The sequence below is a fragment of the Xiphophorus couchianus genome, chromosome 1 (genome assembly GCF_001444195.1).
Source record: "Xiphophorus couchianus chromosome 1, X_couchianus-1.0, whole genome shotgun sequence".
NCBI classification, from domain to species: Eukaryota; Metazoa; Chordata; class Actinopteri; order Cyprinodontiformes; family Poeciliidae; genus Xiphophorus; species Xiphophorus couchianus.
Window position 1 is genome coordinate 22,334,681 of NC_040228.1, and position 19,989 is coordinate 22,354,669.

General features: G+C 39.1%; 1 protein-coding gene across 2 annotated transcripts; it reads left to right on the plus strand.

Moving 5' to 3' along the window:
- Positions 1–151: 151 nt before the first annotated feature.
- On the plus strand, positions 152–19,617 carry map3k12 (mitogen-activated protein kinase kinase kinase 12). Of its 2 annotated transcripts, none has more exons than XM_028014102.1 (14): positions 152–444; positions 3,926–4,455; positions 8,631–8,814; positions 8,908–9,099; positions 9,182–9,340; positions 9,758–9,916; positions 10,092–10,200; positions 10,522–10,631; positions 12,174–12,290; positions 12,376–12,510; positions 13,021–13,741; positions 14,599–14,666; positions 15,130–15,427; positions 16,745–19,617. In XM_028014102.1, the coding sequence occupies exons 2-14, from the start codon at positions 3,987–3,989 to the stop codon at positions 16,901–16,903; spliced, it is 2,880 nt and encodes a 959-aa protein (XP_027869903.1). In that variant the 5' UTR covers positions 152–444; positions 3,926–3,986; the 3' UTR covers positions 16,904–19,617. The 2 variants fall into 2 exon arrangements, with proteins under 2 accessions (XP_027869903.1, XP_027869911.1); XM_028014110.1 differs by having other exon boundaries at positions 3,971–4,455.
- Positions 19,618–19,989: the final 372 nt, after the last annotated feature.

Consider the following 19,989-nt stretch of genomic DNA (forward strand, 5'->3'; position numbering starts at 1 on the left):
CCTCAAACCATCAGCTGAAGCTCAAGGATAAAAATCAATGGAGGGAATGCTGACTATTTGTCACATTTTGCGATTGAAATAAAAGAAAAATAAATCCCTGTATAGTCTTCTGTGTTTTGGCTCCCGACGCCCCCTTGTGGCGCAGCTCTAACTTCCGTGACGTCAATTCAGCACTGGGAAAGAGACAGCTCCCTCCCCACTCCCGCCTCCCCTCTAAAAAACCCAGCGCGCCTCACGTTGCATGGGTCCCCGGTTATTGATAACACCGTTTACCCGCTGGGATCCATCCCAGTAACGTGGAACAACTCGTGGAAAATAGTCGCTGGGAACCGGAGAGGCTTGCCTGGAACGGAGGAAAACAACAACCAGCTCACTGAGGCGGACAAATACAAAGCCGAGCCCACCCTCTCACTTGACAACGCGACATCAACCAAGGCAAGAAAGGTATGGGAATGTCATGCCATCCGGTTAAATGCCGATTGAATGAGTAGTCGGCATCACGGGGACGGTTTAGGCAGGTTTTAAGCGGTGCGGTGGCTTCACGCCGCTCACACTGCACCAACAGAACTGATGCCTCCAAGAAGCGAATGATCGTCGATGAGGGCTACAAACATCATACTTGTGCACACAGAAAGCGCACATTGCGAAATATATGGAGAGTGTTGGTGCCAACGCTGGGTCCGCGTATACAGTCGCTGCGGCAGTCTCACTTGGCATGGACCATAGTAGGCTCGCAATTCATGCACGTCGGCTATGATGCTGTTGAGTGTCATCATCACATCCTCGGTTATTTAAAGATTGATCTTCCTGCGTGAGTGCGTGCGTGCGCGTGTGGGTGCGTGTGTACTCCTGCCTCGCACAGGCCCGTTGGATGTTTATTACCCGATACATTTGTTTTCGCGTTCTCATTTCACTCTCATGCAGTGGTGCAGCACAAGGCGCCGAGCTGGTGGACGGTATGTGCTTTCTGCTACATGTGCTTTCGCTCTCACACATGCCTTTCCCCGCCAATGCACGGCTCATACATACGCACCGTGGTGGTTATGCAATTCTCCGGCGCACACAATGGGTCTTCACTGGGGTGCATTGCTCTTGGTCGTGGCTGTCACACATTGATGCAGTTTGAAAGGGGAGGGGACCAGCAGGTCTGTTGAAGAGTGTAAGAACCTCCACGTCCACTGGTGGGTTCATTCATAAAGCCCATTTCCTCTGGCGATGACTCCTCTGGGCCGTCCTGGTTTCCCATTCACAGACAGACATGAGGATTCGCTACATTGCCTTAAAGAAGTGACTATGCCTTTAAAACATTTCACGTGTTTTTCCATGCTACAACCACACACTTTAATGGTTTTATGTGGATTTGATGCAATGGACCGTTTTGGGGTTTTTTTGTTTTTTGTTTTGCCACAGCTTCCAAAATGAAGTTAAGTCTGGACTTGACCCTTTCTAACACATCTGAACTGTTCAGTTTCAGCTCCAGCTGTATGAATTGGGTCATTGTCTGTTGCATCACACAGCATGATGCTACCAACACCTTGTTTCTACAAGGTAATGGTGTTTTCAGACTCTTTCTTTTCAATAACACACACACACACACACACACACACACACACACACACACACACACACACACACACACACACAAAAGCAACCTGCCACTCTTTCATAAAGACGCAATCAATAGGTATTCAGTAGATTCTCCACCTGAGCTATGGATCTCTCCAGCTCCTTCAGAGTTACCATGAGCCCTATGGGAGCTTGTTTTAGTAGATGGTCATGTCTGGGTTGGCTTGCAGTTGCCAACCCAGGCTCCATTTTCGGATGATGGATTTACACACCACCCATTTTCTTCCTTCACAGTCACACACTTTATTTTGTGGGTCAGGAGGTGCTGGTGCCCATCTCCAGCTAATGTTTCGGGCGAGAGGCGGGGTACACCCTAGACAGGTTGCCAGTCTGTCGCAGGGCAACACAGAAACAGACAGGACAAGCAACCTTGCACACACACCTAGGGAGAATTTAGAGAGACCAATTAACCTGACAGTCATGTTTGTGGACTGTGGGAGGAAGCCGGAGAACCCAGAGAGAACCCACGCATGCACAGGGAGAACATGCAGACTCCATGCAGAAAGACCCCGGGCCGGGACTCGAACCCAGGACCTTCTTGCAGCCCAATACACAGAACACTAAGGTTATAATCTGACAAAATGTGAAAAGTTAAACAGTTGTGAATACTTTTTTTTATGGTGAATGATTTAGGGAAGTAAAGTCGGTGAAATTTTACAAGAGACTCATAGTGAGGATTCCAGTTTTTTCCAGCTCTGGTCATTTCAACATTTCAATAACTCACTTTAGATATAGTTTGTTACCTTTACATTATCATTTCATGGATGTTTTGTATATGTTTAGCTATATTTTTTGTAGTTCAATTTAAAACAAACATTCTAAAAAATAAATTTCTATATGCACATGCGCATAGTGACATCTCACCAGAGACAACTAATAAGAGCTGTTCTGATTACAAACATTTAGTTTTTCTTGTTGTTTTCCCACATTTTAGTGAAATTCCTCATTCTGCAAATTTACTGCTAAAAATGAACAATTAAGATGTGTTTCATTCATAAACTTGGCCACATGTTTTGTTTATTCTGTCAAAATTTGGTTGTGCTCAGGTCAATAATTTAATGTTTTCAGGAAGAAAAGTTAGTGTCAGCTTCAACAGATATGTGTAGTGGTAAAGGCAGTCAATTCAGCACCGGACAGCTTTGTAAGTTACTTTATATGTAGTGTCTCACTTGTGTAACGTGGTGGGATGCCCAGATTTTTCTGTTTTGTTTTTTAATTTAGTTGTAAATGTTTGTTTTGTCAAAATTTTATTTACCTTTCCACTAACAAGCTTCCATATTACATCACAAGATGCGATGCAATGGATACATTTTTTTTATTTGTAATTTATGTTTTTTTGTTGGAAAATATTTGGAAATAGTGAAATATGTGTAAGTGTTTGCAGAGAGAATCCGACAGGAGTAGGACAGACGTCATTGTCAGTGGAGCTCTAGCAGTCGTTTCATTCCATGTTGTTAACAAAAAACATACTTTATCTGGTTAATTAAGACACTTTTCAAGTCCAAACAGTATTTTCTTGAGAACTGCCTCAGACTTTTTATTTCAAACACTGGATGTTAATTTAAGTCTATTGTATTGCTACTTAAAGTTAATCAGTCATCTTTAAATTAGCAAAGAAAAACATGTTGAAAATTTGATTTATTTAGCCCATAGAACCTGTACTGAAATTATTCAAAGAAGTACACTGAATGTAGAGGTTTTGCTTTGCTTTCCTATTTAATCATATTTCATGTTTTGTCCACATTTCAACACATACAATGTAATCTTTTAGGGGATCATGTCGAGGGGTTAATACCAAAAAGATAAGCTAAACAAGAGATTTGTACCAGTTAGTCTTGAAGACAGTTTACTTTGTTGTGACTTCAACGTGGGAATTGGGAGTTATCAGTGTCAAATTCTGCCACAAACATGTAAGGTTGAACCTCTTGCAACTAAAACAAAATTTAAATACGGGACAATCTATTTCAGAATCTGTGAAAAGTCGTTTGTCTGCCAAAATGTTTACCATGCCAGCTGAAAAGCTCAGATTTTGTGCTTCTTGTGATGTCAGCAAGACAAATACACACCAAGCAGAAGGAGCTGTTTTTTCTTTAAATGCACTTTTTAAGAAAAAGCATATTCTTCATGAAATCCTGCAGTGGAAATCCATACTTCATTATCTAGTAGTGTTATTTGTCAGTGGGTAAAAAAAAAACATCTAGTGGATAGATATTGTCGTAATCTTGAACAGTATATTTCTGGAGGGAACAACTAGATAAGCCATAAAGCACATTCTGATATATTTGTTTTTCCCCTCTAGGCTTTTTTTCTCACCTCTTGCTCCTCCATCCTCCCTAACCTGCAGTGTGGGGAAACCCCTGATGAGTGGGACCTGTATCCATGAGCCCCGCGCCCCTTCCCCTTCCCTGTCAGGCTTCAGCACCCCAATCTCAGAACCCCCCTATCGGAGACTCGATGGAGACACCCCTGCCTGTACCCCCGAAACGGACCTGACCCCCACACAGTGTGTGCTTCGTAACGTACTGTCCATTGAACCCACCGTGCATGGGGCGCCAGGCGGCAGCAGCCCGAGCCCCAGCGATGGATGCACAGCCCACTTTGACAACAGCGTGCTAAAACTCCATGAACATGAGGCCTGCCAGTGTGGCGGCAGCGGCGGGGCCGAGGCGGACCACAGTCCGGAGGCTGGAGCTGTTCGGAGCCAGTCGGAGAACAATAGGCTCCAGTCAGGCAGTGGAGGATTTTTGGAGGGACTATTTGGCTGCTTGAAACCAGTCTGGACCATGATTGGAAAAGCCTACTCCACTGAACACAAACATAACCAGGAAGGTACGACACCCTTGTTCTCTGTCAGCCTCCTTGTTTGTTATTAGACTTTATTTTATTGTGCTGTGCATTAAATTCAGCTGTAGGATGAGGAAGCTACAACAAACTATATCAATAACTCTCATTATCCAAAGATCAATCTGAAGTCTGAATAATTTTCTTGCCTTTGGACATGGCTAATTTATACATAGTGTATATTTCTCAGGAGTAGACATATTTTCCATAATCTCTAAAATGATTACATCTCAACCAAAGTGGAAGGACTAATAGATAAATCATTTGCCCCTGAAAATTAGGGTAATCAAACACAAAATTTATTATTAATCCATATGAGATTTATTTAGCTAAGTAAAACCAACAAAAACTAAAAAATCTAAGGTGCATTCACACCAGCCCTTGATAGTCCGCTTTAATCAACGTAGGCATTTTGTTTACCTGGAAAGAGTGGGGCACGAATGTGCAATCGAACTCTGATACAGACCAAAAAAGCGAACTCTGGTCTGCCTAAAAACTTCAACTGAGTTTCACTCTGGCACAATTTGAATGTGTGAATGCTAAGAGGACCGGAAACTGGTCCAAAAGCAGGAAGTGGTCTACAGCGAGGGAGAATGTAGGAAAAATATACATTTAGACAAAATGCTTCCATGACTGGTGGTTTTACATTCTTTTATAAACGCATAATCATTCAAATGAATGAAAAGATAGGTCAAGGTTAAACACATTAGCCAATACCTAAAGTACTGACTGATTCCGGATTACTTTAGAGTTTAATGACATTTCAAATTAGCAAAAGGAGAGCCTTCACATAAAGAAACACCGAAACTCAATATTGTGAAGGAATTCAGGAAAAAACCTCTGTTCAAGCCTAACTCTTGTAGAGATCCTACAAACAGTCAAAAAGTGGCATGAATTTTTTTGTTTTCATGAATTAACTGCGATTGTTCAAATTCTTCAGTTCAATTTCGCTCTCTCCACACAAACCTGATTGCTGCCGAATCTAAAAATATAAGAAATCCTTAAAATAGGACAAATCTGTCACAATCAAGCAGCTCTACCTTAAATAATTCAACAACAAACTGATATCTATCAGTGAAAAAAGATCTACAAAGTCATTTTTAAGACTTTGGCACTTCAGCGAACCACAGTGAGAGTCATTATCCTCACATGGAGAAAATATGGACCAGCAGTGAACCTTCCCAGGTGTGGCCGGCCTACCAAAATAACTCATGAATGACTCATCTAGGAGATCAGAAAGAACCCGGACAACATCTAAAACACCGCAGGTGTTTTTTCAGTTAAGGGCAGAGTTCATGCTAACATCTAGAAATAAAAGGGGAAAAAATATCGTCCATAGGAGAGTTCCAAACTGGTTACATTTACAACAAAAAGTCTTGATTGTGCTAGCTGAATTAGAAAAAGTGAAAATTGTTTCCAAACTTAACAAAACATTTCAGACAAAGATCATTATACTGACAGTCAAACAGGGCAGTGGCAGTGTGATGCTCTGGGGCTACTATACTACTCCAGGACCAGGACAACTCGCTATGAAACGATGAATTTTACTCTTTAGCTGTAAATTATGAAGTCTGTCTATCAGTTTGTGACTTTATAATTATAGGTTCTGTAACAATACAATGATCCAAAGCAAATCCACCGCCCTTTGGCTCAGAAATGTATGACCTACTCAAAGTCTGGACCCATTACTTTAAGCAGCCATTCATGCATAAAAAACAGTTGAAGCGGAGGCCAGAGTTCCTCACCAGCGACGTAAACGACTCCCTGATGGTTATCAGAAACTGTTATCAACCATCATTAAGTTTAGGGAGCAATTACTGCTTTATACTGACTTTTTTCCCTCTTTAATAAATTAAGCCATGATTTGAAAGGGGCTTTTTACATTTAATTCAGTCATACTTGTCTGGTATAAAAATTTATTTGATTATATGAAATATTAAATTATGACCTAAAGTAAAAACAGAAGAAATCTCTAAGGTAGCAAATATCTTTTCAAAGCTCTTAGGTAGGATTTTTTAACCGATCTGATTTGCATCTGATTTGCTAGACCTTAAAAATGTGGCGTAAAACTCAGTAAAGTCCAAATTTGATGTATCCGTGTGCACTTATTCATCACTCTGAAATTGAACTTGTAATGTGTAGAAGGAATAAATAAAGTACACAATTTAAATCTCCACCTCTGTAGATGAACATAAAGATTGTTAGCAGTTGTCATTTAATTGAGCTGGAACTCACACAATTAAATTAAGCAACAAGACTAGTTACTGTTTTTACATTCAAGTATTTGATATATTTTTAAAATTTACCACTGCTGTTACTGTATTGTTGTATTGCAAAACGTCTGAAGCCCTGAAGCAAAATGTGGCAGAAGAAGATAAATCCAAGCCACTGAATCTGAAGCTATAATTAGAACACCACTTTATTATATTCATTGTATTAGAAAACTAACATTACTCATTACTTTCGGTGCTTACTGAATGTTACCTCGTCCATCTGGCAGCGTGTCTGTGTTTTCCATCAGCCCAGTTCAGTGAACGTCACAGCTGGTCAGGTGGAGAGAGGGAAACGGATGGGGTTGGGGGAGGGCATCCTGTGCATCATCATCCTCCACAGCTGCTGCTCCCAAGAGATCTCAACCCTTCAGTGGACATCATGAAGAATTGATTTGTGTGTCTCTTTTACTCTCCCAGGCTTGTCTGTCTTTAGCGACCAAGCCTTCACAGCCATTTAGGCAATGTCAGTTTGACAGATGACAGACAGATTAAACTATGAGTGAATTGTTGAGTTTCTTTCCTCTGTGTTTTTCTTATCTATGGACGCGAATGCAATGGTTTGCTCGATAAAGTGCTGATGAGCCTCTTGTTTGACCATTGAAGTTGAATCTTGTGATGGTGATTGTCCTTCTGAGCCATTTAGGTACAAACACAGGCCTGGTATTTGCTAACACCCTCCACTTTCTACATGCTGGCAAGCTTATCTTATCTATCAGTACTTTGCAAAAGGGTTCAGACCCCTTTTCACATTTTGTCAATTTGCTTCCATTTTTACTGTAGCTTACTGGGATTGTATCAGACAGGAAGTACATTATTGTAAAGTGAGAGGAACATGAAGCGCGGTTTTCAAAATTTTCTAAAAAAAGAAAAACTCTCAAAAATAGTGAGGTACTGTATATATAGAGCCAGCCTGAGCCATTATCTTACATAAGCACCTTTCACTGCAGTCACAGCTGTAGCCTTTTAGGTTTTGGCTCCACCAGATTTGTACATCTGGTGGAGCCAAATGTACAAATGTACTTTGCAAAGTACAAATTCTCAATTGAATTTCAATCTGGACATCGACTAAGTCATTCTGACACGTGAATATGTCTTGATATAAACCACTTCATTGTAGCTCTTGCTATATGTTTGATGTGATGCAGCATGATCACACCATGTGTCACCATGGGGATGGTGTGTTAAGGGCGATCTCCTGTGTTAATTTCATATAGTTAAGTGTTTTGCATGTAAACCAGACACCTCAATTTAGGTATTATCTAATCTGTTCCCACGTGATTTACATGGAACTTCTTGTAAGTGGAGCATTTTATGTATTTTTCTTTTTAAAATGACTTTCTTTTAACCACTCTCTGATAAAGCCCATATTTTTTTGAGTGGATAAATAATCCTTGTCCTCTCAACAGATTCTCTGCATCTCTATGAACTCTGCTTGCCATACTTTTTAAATTTGTGGATCACTTATCTAGTGGTTTCAATGGTCTTCAGGATACTATTTGTTTACTAATGCTCTCTAACAAACTACTGACAGAATAGGTGCATTTATTGGGATTTAATATAATTAAAATAACCTTAAGATGCACTGCAATTTATTTAGCGATAACAAAAAAAAGGATGTTAAAGACACATTATTTTCAAAATAATGTTACACCTTGAACCTCGTAAGTCTTGGCAATTTTGCATTGATCTGTAACATAAATTACCAATAAAATGTGATTAGATTTGAGGGTGTATAGTGATAAAATCTGAAAAAACTCTAGTTGTATGACTTATTTTCTAATGAACTACCAGTAATTACCACAAAAATGCCTCTAAATACCGATATTCTGTAGAGCATTATACAGTTTCATGTTTAATTCTGAGTTTGCTTTTTCGCTGGTTGATGTTTAGAGTCCTGGGAGATTCCTTTTGAGGAAATTTCTGACCTGCAGTGGGTGGGCAGCGGGGCGCAGGGGGCCGTCTTCCTTGGGAAGCTGCACGGAGAAGAAGTGGCTGTAAAGAAAGTGCGGGACATCAAAGAGACCGAGATCAAACACCTGCGCAAACTCAAGCACCCAAATATCATCACTTTCAAGTGAGGAAGCTGTCACTGTGACAACCTTTCAGTCATCTCCCCCTGATTGTTCTTCCCTTTTCTTTACTGTCTGAATGACCTTCTTCCTTCCAGAGGTGTGTGCACCCAGGCTCCGTGTTATTGTATCCTGATGGAGTACTGCGCTCAAGGCCAGCTGTATGAGGTGCTGAGAGCAGGCCGTAAAATCACCCCCTCCCTCCTGGTTGACTGGTCCATGGGCATCGCAGGCGGCATGAACTACTTACACCTCCACAAAATCATCCACCGAGACCTCAAATCTCCAAAGTAAGACTGGGATCCATCAGCCTGAAGAAAATGTCTTTTCGGGAGAACGTTTCACAACTGATTGATTTCATGTCTTTTTCAGCATGCTGATCACACATGATGACATGGTGAAGATTTCTGACTTTGGCACCTCGAAGGAGCTCAGCGACAAGAGCACCAAGATGTCATTTGCCGGCACTGTAGCCTGGATGGCTCCTGAAGTCATTCGGAACGAACCAGTGTCAGAAAAAGTGGATATTTGGTACGAATGGTGAACTTTTTACTTGTTCTTTTTTATTATTATTATTTAGTGCAGCAATGTAACGCTGTAGTTAGGGCCAGGAGCCAGGAGGAGGACCTTAGTGATGTCAGTAAAGCTTGTGTACATGCTGCTCAATATACTAATGGTGGAGAAAGGAAAATTGTTTCATCAGTGGCCATGCTAACTAGCCTGAGCAACCATGGCAGACTCTGCTGTAGCATAGCAGAGAGTAAGACGGAGGGTGCGAGCAGCATGTACATGAGCATTGATTGGGTGGTTCTGATGGAGCAGAGTATTTGTGTAGATGACAGCAGGTCCACAGGCAGAAGGCAGACAAGCTTGATTTTTTTTAACTCCCGCTACCTAAACTGTCTTGTGCTTTCTGTGACAACACCTATATCTCGGTTCAACTTAAAGGTCCTTTGGAGTGGTGCTTTGGGAGATGCTAACTGGGGAGATTCCCTACAAAGATGTCGACTCTTCTGCCATCATCTGGGGCGTGGGAAACAACAGCCTGCAGCTGCCTGTCCCTGAGAGCTGCCCTGACGGCTTCAAGATCCTCCTCAGACAGTGCTGGTGAGCACAGCCTGGATATGAATAGCAGTGCAGATGATTTTAATGATGAGGGCTGTGGAGCCAGTCTCTGAGAGTGGCTGCACAGGGAGGTGTTAGTGTGCAGTTTTGAGGACTTTATTGATTTTACTGTGCATGGGCCGTGTACACAGCTGTGTTTCCTGTTTTGGGTATGCAGGACCTGTAAGCCCAGAAATAGGCCCTCTTTCCGACAGATCCTCCTTCATCTGGATATAGCCTCAGCTGATGTACTCTCCACCCCACAAGAAACATACTTTAAGTCTCAGGTATGACTGCTTTCATTTTTATTATCTGCTTTGTATTGATTTTAGTATGCATTTATGTACTTCTCCAGACAAAAGTTTACTCAGACTGATTATAAGGATGTATGTCATATCAATTTTGGGCTTTTAATGTTTCAATTGAACAGTTTATTGTTTTGGTCGACTACAAATACTCAATAATTTGTACATACCCCTGTATATTGATGTACACAAGCAGACACACACGCACACACAGGCTCAAAAGTAATCAGTTAAATGAAATGCCACACAAGAGAGGCAGTGTGAGCTGTGCAGAGTTGGTGAACAGAAATGTGCTCTCATCAGGCTGAATGGAGAGAGGAGGTGAAACAGCACTTTGAGAAGATTAAATCCGAGGGCACTTGTCTTCATCGGCTCGACGAGGAACTGATTAACCGCCGCAGGGAGGAGCTCAGGTTTGTTTGTCTCATGTATATTCATAGATTTTATCTTAAGAGCTCACACTCTTCCAAAATATATACTTAAGTGTACAGTTCTGTGAACTTTTTCACCCTTTGTTACGTTATGCCTGCAAACTTCAGACTTACAGGATAGATAACCTGAAGGTAGTGCATGGTTATAAAGTAGACCTGCAACGAATTATTATTTTAGTAATTTGATTATTCTGACGATTAATCAGATGAAAAAGAAATAATTTAACCACTTAAACCTTTTTTATGAAGTATTAGAACTACATCAAAATTCTAATCAATTCCTTTATTAAATAAGAAAATATGCACTTTATTGCCTAAAATGCAATAACAAAGCATTCTTTTCCATCTGCAGCTAAAAATGCATCAAACCTCAACATGTGAAAAGCTCAGTCCTTTCTGCGTGACTAAACATCAATGCAGAGTTGGGCTAATCTCTTAATTATTTTTTGGATTAACTGATTAATAACACAGAAGGTGTTTAATAGGAGATTTTATTTGATTTTTTAAAAGAATTTGAATCAGGTGAAACTAAAGCTATGGCACTGAAGGAGTTCTGGATAGAACATATTTACAGACAAAGTTTATTGATTTTTTTATTTTTACTCCAAAATTACTGCTCTGAGTATGTTATTTCTTTCAGCAAATGACCTTTTTTTTAGTCTACATATTCCAGTTAATGATTCATTGATTACTAAATTAGTTGATGATTATTTCAATAATCGATTCATCACAATTAATCCAATTAATTGTTTCAGCCCTAAAGTGAAAGAAAAACGGAAATATGGTTTTATTTCTTTTTTTAAACAATCAAAAAAGTGAATTATGCAAGTGTATCCATCCCTCTTTATTATTGTACCTTTGAGGTATAAAATCAAGAGCAATCAGACATCTGAACAAGTGCCTCACTTAATAAATAGCATCCATCTGTGTGCAATGTAATCTCAGTATCATTCCAGCTGTTTTGTGAAAGTCTCAAATGTTTGTTAGACAATATTAATGAACAAAGTTGTGAAGAAGAAGAAAAAGAAGAAGAAGAGCTTTTCTTGTAGAAAGCTTTGTTGTTCTAAAGTCGTTTTCTATCTGCTGAGCTCACTCAGCCTTTTGGAGGTAGTGACTTCACTGTCAAAACAAATTATTAATGGAAGTGCTGTTCTAACATACATTTGTATTACATTACCTACAATAAGTATTCATTTAATATGTTTTATTGAAAAAATTGTCTAGAAAATATTTTTCCTGAGGACCTGATTTTAAAAAAAACATGTTACCCTTTTTTAGATTTTTATTTGTAAAAAAAAATAAAATGCATTTTAGGATTGTAACTTGACAAGTTGTGAAAAAAATAATCAAGGGAGTGGATATTTTTTGCATGAAGCCATTTTCCTCCGATCCCACTTTTTGATGCCCTTCCTTTGTCTGTCCCTGCAGATGGTGTAAGTGCCTTGAGTGCACGTCTGTTGAAGAGGGTCTGGATTCTCTCATGTAGATTCACAATGACAAGAACCACTTCTTTCTTTTTTTCAGGCATGCTTTGGACATTCGTGAACACTATGAGAGGAAACTAGAGAGGGCCAATAACCTTTACATGGAGCTCAGTGCTGTGATGCTGCAGCTGGAGCTTAAAGAGAAAGAGTTGCAAAGGTATAAATAAGCTGTTTAAATACCAGTGATGTTAAAAAATAATATGCCTCGGGTATTTTGGTTTGAATTGATCATTTCCTTTCAGGAGAGAGCAGTCTTTGGATAAAAAGTATCCGGGTTTGTTCAAGCACCACAGCTCAAGACAGAGCAGCTCTTCCAACTCCATGGACAAGCTCATCAAAAAAAGAAACGTCCCACAGAAACTGCCCTCCGGAAAGAGGTACGAAGTTTCTCTGCTCCTGCCTGCATTTGACAACAGAGTAATTCTGAAATAGGGCTGGACAATAAATCAATAACAATATACAGTATATCACAATAGACACATGATCATTGTCAATAGATAATGTGACTGATAAAAGTTTCAGTAATTCAGATTCAGGTCCAGAACCGCAAAGCATTCTGGGGGATGTAGGCAGAACCAGGAATGATGTGACGATTTGAAGGAGTTTCTTCGAGGAATTTTTTTTATTTTTGCTAGAAACATTCTGGTATTAATCTCAAAATTTCCTTTTTTTCTAGCAAATTTTTGACTTTTCAAACTCAATTTTTTTTTCTAGAAAATTTCTGAGATTCATCTAAAAAACTAATCAATAGTAATCGATATCGACTGATATGAAATGCTTATATCATGATACTTTCCAGCCATATCGTCCAGCCCTATTTTGAAATGAATAAATATTCATGTGGCTGAAAGAGGGAAACTGCTGACGATTCTCTTTCCCCTTTTTAGGCCAGACATCCTGAAGTCTGAGGTAATCCTTCCCAAAATGGATTCCTCTGTGATGCAAGTCACGATCCCCGCCTGCCCCAACAGGGGTTCCACTTCTCCCAGCCGGTGTCGGAGAGTAAAAACCCGCCATCGCAAGCCCGGTAAGGGCAGCAGCGGGGACCTAGCTGGTCTCAAAGCAAACCAGTCATCCTCCAACAGGGAGACGTCAGCGCAGGCTAACAACGCCACCACCAATAACTCCAAGCAACTCCTGGAGCCGGCAGCGGCCCTGCGGGGTCTCAGCCACGAGCAGCAGCACAGACATCTGTCCTCCTCCAGCCCAGACCTCATCTGCACCACGCTGGAGGCGGAGGGCCAGAGGAAAAGGGAGCCCTCAGCCAGCGGACTAGAGAGAGGGGGCAGCCTCAGCGCCTCGGCTGGGTTAGGGGGATCAGAGGGCGGGGTTGGGGGTCTGGATGACCTCACAGAAACGCCTCCACGCAGCGACACTCCAAGCGAGGACGCCGCCTCGTTCCCGTTCTCCAGCAGCCCAGATTCGCCATGTGGGAGAGGGGCAGCTGGAAGAGGATCACTGGGATCTCCTCGTCTTCCTCATGACGGCGACGACAAGGATGAAGGAGCCAGCGCCGTGAGGATACCTCGAGGGGCTTCCGGGGGGATCGGGACTCAGCACCTGACACCTTCAGCCATTTTGTACAGGGCAGCTATCACACGCAAGCAGGTAGAGGTCTGACTAAATGCTCAGGTTCCTCAACAGGCCTCTTATGGGATGCTGTTTGTGAAGTAAGAATAAACAGCAATAATTTCTAGGTCACAATAAGCAATAAATAAATTAGTCCCATGATAAATTAAGACAAACTCAATCATTTCTATTTGCATTATTTATCATTTTTCTCTTTTCACCAAAAGTAGGATGAAAAAAGACTTCAGCCCTTTCTTTGACTATTTTGACTTCATAATTGATTTTATTTGTTGTTTCTGTTGTTTTGTGTATTTATTTTGAATATTTAGAATCTCTTCCAGTGCCAAAGTCAAATATTCATTAGAGTTTAAAGTTGATTGACCTTTGAGAATGTGTTCTTGCATTATTATTACATCATCACCATTATGTTACTTGAAAATTATCTCAAAACAACAATATTATCATTTATCGCAATAACTTCTGGGACAATTTATCGTCCAGAAACATTTGTTATTGTCACAGGCCTAATAATTTCATTTAAAAAAAATTTGGTGTTCAAATTTCAAAGTCATGTTTTCATCATGTTTATACATTCATAAATGTCAGAGTTACACTATTTAATTTGGAGCTAAGTATTTAGTTTGCAAACTAAATATTTAGTTATCAAATAAATATACAATTTGGAGCTGTTAGTGACTAGGTTAATATTTAGCTAGCAACCTCAATATTTAGTTTGAAAACTAAATGTTTAATTTGGAAATAAAATTGGAAGATAAATATTTAGTTAGTTCTCTATGACAGGCTAAATAAACCAAATTATTACTGTTAATTTTTTACAGCACCGAATACCTTCTGAGCGTTTTCTGATTTGTACATTTTTCTATTTTTCCCTACAGAGGCGTGGGGTGTCATCCGAAGAGGAGGAGGGTGAAGTTGACAGTGAGGTCGAGTTGCCACGGAGACGGTGAGTAACTTGCTGTCCTTCGTCACTGGAAAAATCCCTCAAGCCAATCTCCATCTCTGACAAGTTACAGATTTATTAATAGAAATAAGAATAATTTTCCCAGGTTTTTATTTATTTATTTGTTTGTTTCATTCATTTTCAGCACGTGTCAAACTCAAGGCCTGTAGGCCAAATCCGACCTGCCGTAGCTTCTTATGAGGCCCTCTGGACTCTAGAGGGTCACGAAAAAATAAATAGTTGTATGCCTGGATATTATTTTATCAATAAAATCAAAGAAACCTTATACTGCTAAATTACATCAGTGCGAAAGGATGTTCAACATTATTTTTTCAGGACGTACTCATTTTATCCAGAGACAACAATTTAGTAATGTTTCTTCAGACAGATTGTCATATTGTTAGGTTTTCAGAAACAGGAATTTATTAAATCTTAGGATTTTTTATTTTTTTATTTGTTTCTCTAGCCGTCCGACCAGCATCACCAAGTGCCAGTCGGTTTCCACATTCAGCTCAGAAAACCTCTCGGTGTCAGACGGCGAGGAGGGCCACACCACTGACCACTCTCACAGCGGCACGCCCGACGTCGTCAGCACGAACACGGACGACAGGTTGGATGACCGCAGCGATGACCTCCTCTCCCAGGGGTCAGAGATCCCGGCAGACAACACCGATCCTGCACAGGCGTCTGACGGCCTGTCGGAGAGGGATGGCGCTCCGGGCCAGAGCAAAGCTCAGCTGGACACCGGGCAGAATCCTAATGAGGTAAAGGAAACTCCACAGAGGTTTGCATGTGTCAGTTATTGTTCTTTCAGAAAAGAGAAAAGAGCAACACGACTAGCTAAAAAAAACAAAGAAAAAAACGATATGTTGCTAAAATTAGATGTAAGAATCTCACTGGCACCTGTTACTTTGTGTTACAGCAAAAAAACAACAACTAAACTTTATTTTGTTTTATATGACAGACCAACAAAAAAAGTCACAAATAATTTACATATAAAGACGTTGAAAAGAGTAAATTATATATATGTATTCTTCACAAAATATCCAGTGCAACCAACTAGAAAAACTAAAAAAATAGCAGATATTTGGTTGTGGTGAAGGTTTTGGAGAAGCTTAAAACAAGATTAAGTTACAAAACAGTGTCCCATGCTTTAAAGATCTTATAAGTAAGAATGCCAAAAAAAAAAAAACTGTTTGCAAAATACACAATCAAAACTCCCATCTACATTCATGAACCTATGAACAGATCTACACTGGCTTGGTTTAGGAGAAAGAATATTATTTATTGGACCAAATAAAACTCCTGAAATGGTCATAATGCAGCAAAATGTACGTCTGTTTCTTTTGCACATTAAGATGACTTAGTCTGATTCTAACATTGAAATAACTTGAACTGGAAACTTTACATCTGTAGCACAGATGTACTTGAAAGTAGCGGTACGTGATATTTGAATTACTGCATCGTGATATACTGTATATTTTAACAGAAGAGAACAGCAATGATTTGACTTGATTAATTTTCAAATAAATTTTATGTAGGTTTAACTGGGATTACAAGGTAAAATTTGTGATGGTTTACTTTATTTGCTCTATTGCAAGTTCCTTTTTTAAACTTAAGTACATAATTGAGCTTTTTTATTTTATTTTCAGCATACAAACAACAATATCTACTCCACCAACCTAGAGAGTTTTTGCAATTACTCTCAGGAGAATATTTTAACATAGTGGATGAGTCATTGTGACTTTAAAATCTGGATTCAGAAGTCAGTGATTCAGCATGAGGCGACACTATTTTGCTTCAAGTTGCATTCAGATCAAACTTGTTTCCACTTATTACACAGAGAGAAAATATAAAGCTGTTCACTTCAATTAGCTTCTGTTGTTCCCTCCCAACAACAAATTTGCTAAATTAATCCGTATAAACTGGGATTATGTGTAATCCAGACAAGATAGCATATAATTTGGGAAGTTTCGAATTAGAATTAGCCAAAAAGTGCACACACCACTGTAGAAAAAAACTCAAAATTACCGAATATCATTTTCCACGTATATCCTGCATGTGACTGTTTTTCTCTTCAGAACCGGGCCTTGTGTGATGATTCTGACTGTGACAGCGCCGAGCTGGACCAGTCAGGCAGCGGAGAGCCCAGTCGACCTCCCAGTGCCGGAGCATGGGTGTCGCCATCCCAACCCTATCAAGGGTCTCCACAGATGCCCAACACTGGACATCCTCCATAGATTACCACACGCAAAACAAAGACCTCCGGCCACCCTACAATGAGCAACCATCACAGGCGCACACCAATCTGTCAGTGCAGTACATTACTGTTGCCATGAAGAACCACACCTACAACAACACTCAGACAATGACAAGTAGCTTATGGTGTCTCATATGTTTGTTGGCTGGTAAACCTGTATCAGATGACATAGGTCGTTTGGCGTAAACACGACAAATATAATCAAATACTGTATTTTGGCAGCTTGTGACATCAGTTAAATGTCATTTACATTAAGTAGGGTTGTTTTTAGGAAACATAGTTACCACGTTAACCTTAGGCACTACGCCAGTTCAGCAAAAACCCATTAGTAGATGTGCACGCATGCACAAGAAGATACTACACTCTTTAAAGTAGTCCTTAAAACACTTTAACCTTCACTCTGGGAGCATCTTCCATGACTCTCCACACTCTAATGCATCAAATACTAATGAGAAATAATGTAAATATACAGTAAGAACCACAAGAAATGTCTAACTTTATTTTATATGTAAGATAAAATGTAAGATTAAACTGTATGCAGCCCTGTGAACAAATGCATGACTACATGTTTATAATTTATGGTTTGAATGTATCTGTTTTCTATTTTGTGAAAGTTTACACTTTTTTAATCCTGAAAGTCTTACTTTAGTTATCTACTTTTTGTTTAATAAATGTCAGCATCACAAAAGAAAAAAAAAATACAACAAATGAAACCATCATGAAAACACTTAAACAGGGAATTCAGTAGGTGATATATTATTTCTAAACTCTTACTGAGTTTTAAACTAACGGCACGCATACGGTTTTTATTGGTTTAGTAAATCAGCAACAAAAAGGAAGACTTTATGGTTCAATCAAAATGCACCTCTACCATTTTCAACTTGACGTTGTTTGGCATTAGAAACATAAAATGTCTGCACAGAATCTTGTGCTTTTGATTTCCCCAAGTCTGATTCAAAGTGTACTAAATTCCAAAATAATAATTTTATTTTATTGCTGTAGAACATTTTAGGAAGGGCAGACATATCTTCCTTTTTCCTCCAATTCTTCAAAGTTATTAATCCCAATGCACCTGTGCTAGCTGCTAATGCTGATTTAGGTTTTTTGGGCCTGCTGAACTGAGGAACCTGGCCTAAACCTACTTACGACTGCACTTTGTCCTTGGTGACCATCATCACATTTATAAAGATAAACTGATTATTTTTTATTTCAATTTCACCAACTTTTCTCACTTGTAAAATTTGGCACTAATTTTGCAACACGCTCGGTGCTAGCTGCTAATGCTAAATGATTTTTCTTGTTTTTTAGGGGTCTGCTGAACTAAAGAACATAAACATTTTAATTTTGCACTTTGTCCTTGCTGATAACATTCTCAAGCGAAAGCTGATTTGTTGAAGGAAGAACATATATTTTTAAGTTTTGCCAATTTTTACTTGTAAACATTTGGCTCTAAAGTTTATTTCAATGCAAACTGAACCATTTCTTAACTCGAACTAAAGTACTTTTGTCCTAATGAACTAAAAATTTAAACCTTTTATTACAGCGCTTTGTCCTTGCTTATGTCACAACTGACAATTTGTTTAGGCAATGCCTTTTTTCATTTTCACCAGTTCTTATCTTCTGTAAAACCTTGGCGCTAATATTTATTACAATGCACACTATGCTAGCTGCTAATGATAACTAAAGTCTTTTGGGCCTGCTGACCCAAAAGTCTGAGACAAACTAAAGAACTTAAACCTTTTTCACACTGCACTTTGTCCTTGTTGACCAATATCACAAAAAAATTAATTCTGATCAAGCAAGATTTTTCTTTTATCAATTTTGCCTCATTTGTAAAAATTCGCCGCTAACATTAATAACTCACACTGTTAGCTGCTAATGCTAACTGAAGTTGTTTAGTTCTGTTGAACAGCCTCAGTTAGTCTTAAGCAGCTGCAAATTTGTAATATAATTAAACATACACTGCTTCTAACTCCATATGTTTTCCACTTTTGACCTTACTAGATCATGTTACTGAAATTAAATTCTGTGCAGCCAGTTCTTAATATATGAAGAACCCAATGAACTGTTATTGGAGCTACACAAAGTTCAATAGAACATTTTGGATTTTTTTTTTTATTTCATGCAACTACAGGGTTAGCAAAGGGCTTATCACCTTGGTAGGGTGCACAAACACTTCCAAGTTTGAAAGTTTCCCTTTATGTTGATGTTCCACGAAAGAAGCATTAAAAGAGGTCACAATAGTACTCAGTTAAATTTTAATATTAATCAATGTGTAAATTAGGAGGTGATCCTTTTTTTTTGTAATGAACCAAAAGGCCTCCTTGGACTACATGGTGTTTTCAGGCCTCTTAAAAACCTCAACCTTTCCTTTGACCCTTTAAGGTGACTGCAGGAGAAGCTGAATAAATAATAGAGCACTTCTCCATGGTGGTTTCTAGAAAACTAAGTATCCGTTGGGTTTAAGTATCTATTTTGTTTTTATACAGCATTGCACATTGTACCAGTACCATAGAAATTATATCAAAAGCAGAATATAATGAGCAAGAGTAAATAATGTATTGGTTAAAAACAAATGTGTGAACTTTAAAAAGAAGGGGCCATGTTATAGCTGCAGTTTATTCTGTTGCTGTGTCACGTGAGACAGCTGAATGAGAAATAAATTATTTTCAATGACTTTAAGCATGTCCAAAATGTTGCAATGTCTTTTCTTTACACTTCAGAAAAACATATCAAGTACATGAGAATTGTTAAAAACTGCATTTATTTCAGGAATTAGTCTAAAAAAAATGAAACTTTTCTACAGAATCATTAGTTATGCTTTTCTAGCATTTATTGATTTTATTCTTATTGTTTGACAGATTCTAGTTTCTTCATGTAAATAATTTTATTCACATTCCAGGGTTGTGTAGTACCACAGGGTTCAGTGCTCAGGCTAATTCTCTTTAGCTTACTATAGGCCTAAATCCTCAGACAGCATGGAATAAATTACTACTATGATGTTGATATTAAAACTATATTTATTCACAAATTCTTAGAGTGAAAAACATGCACTGTAAAGTGCAA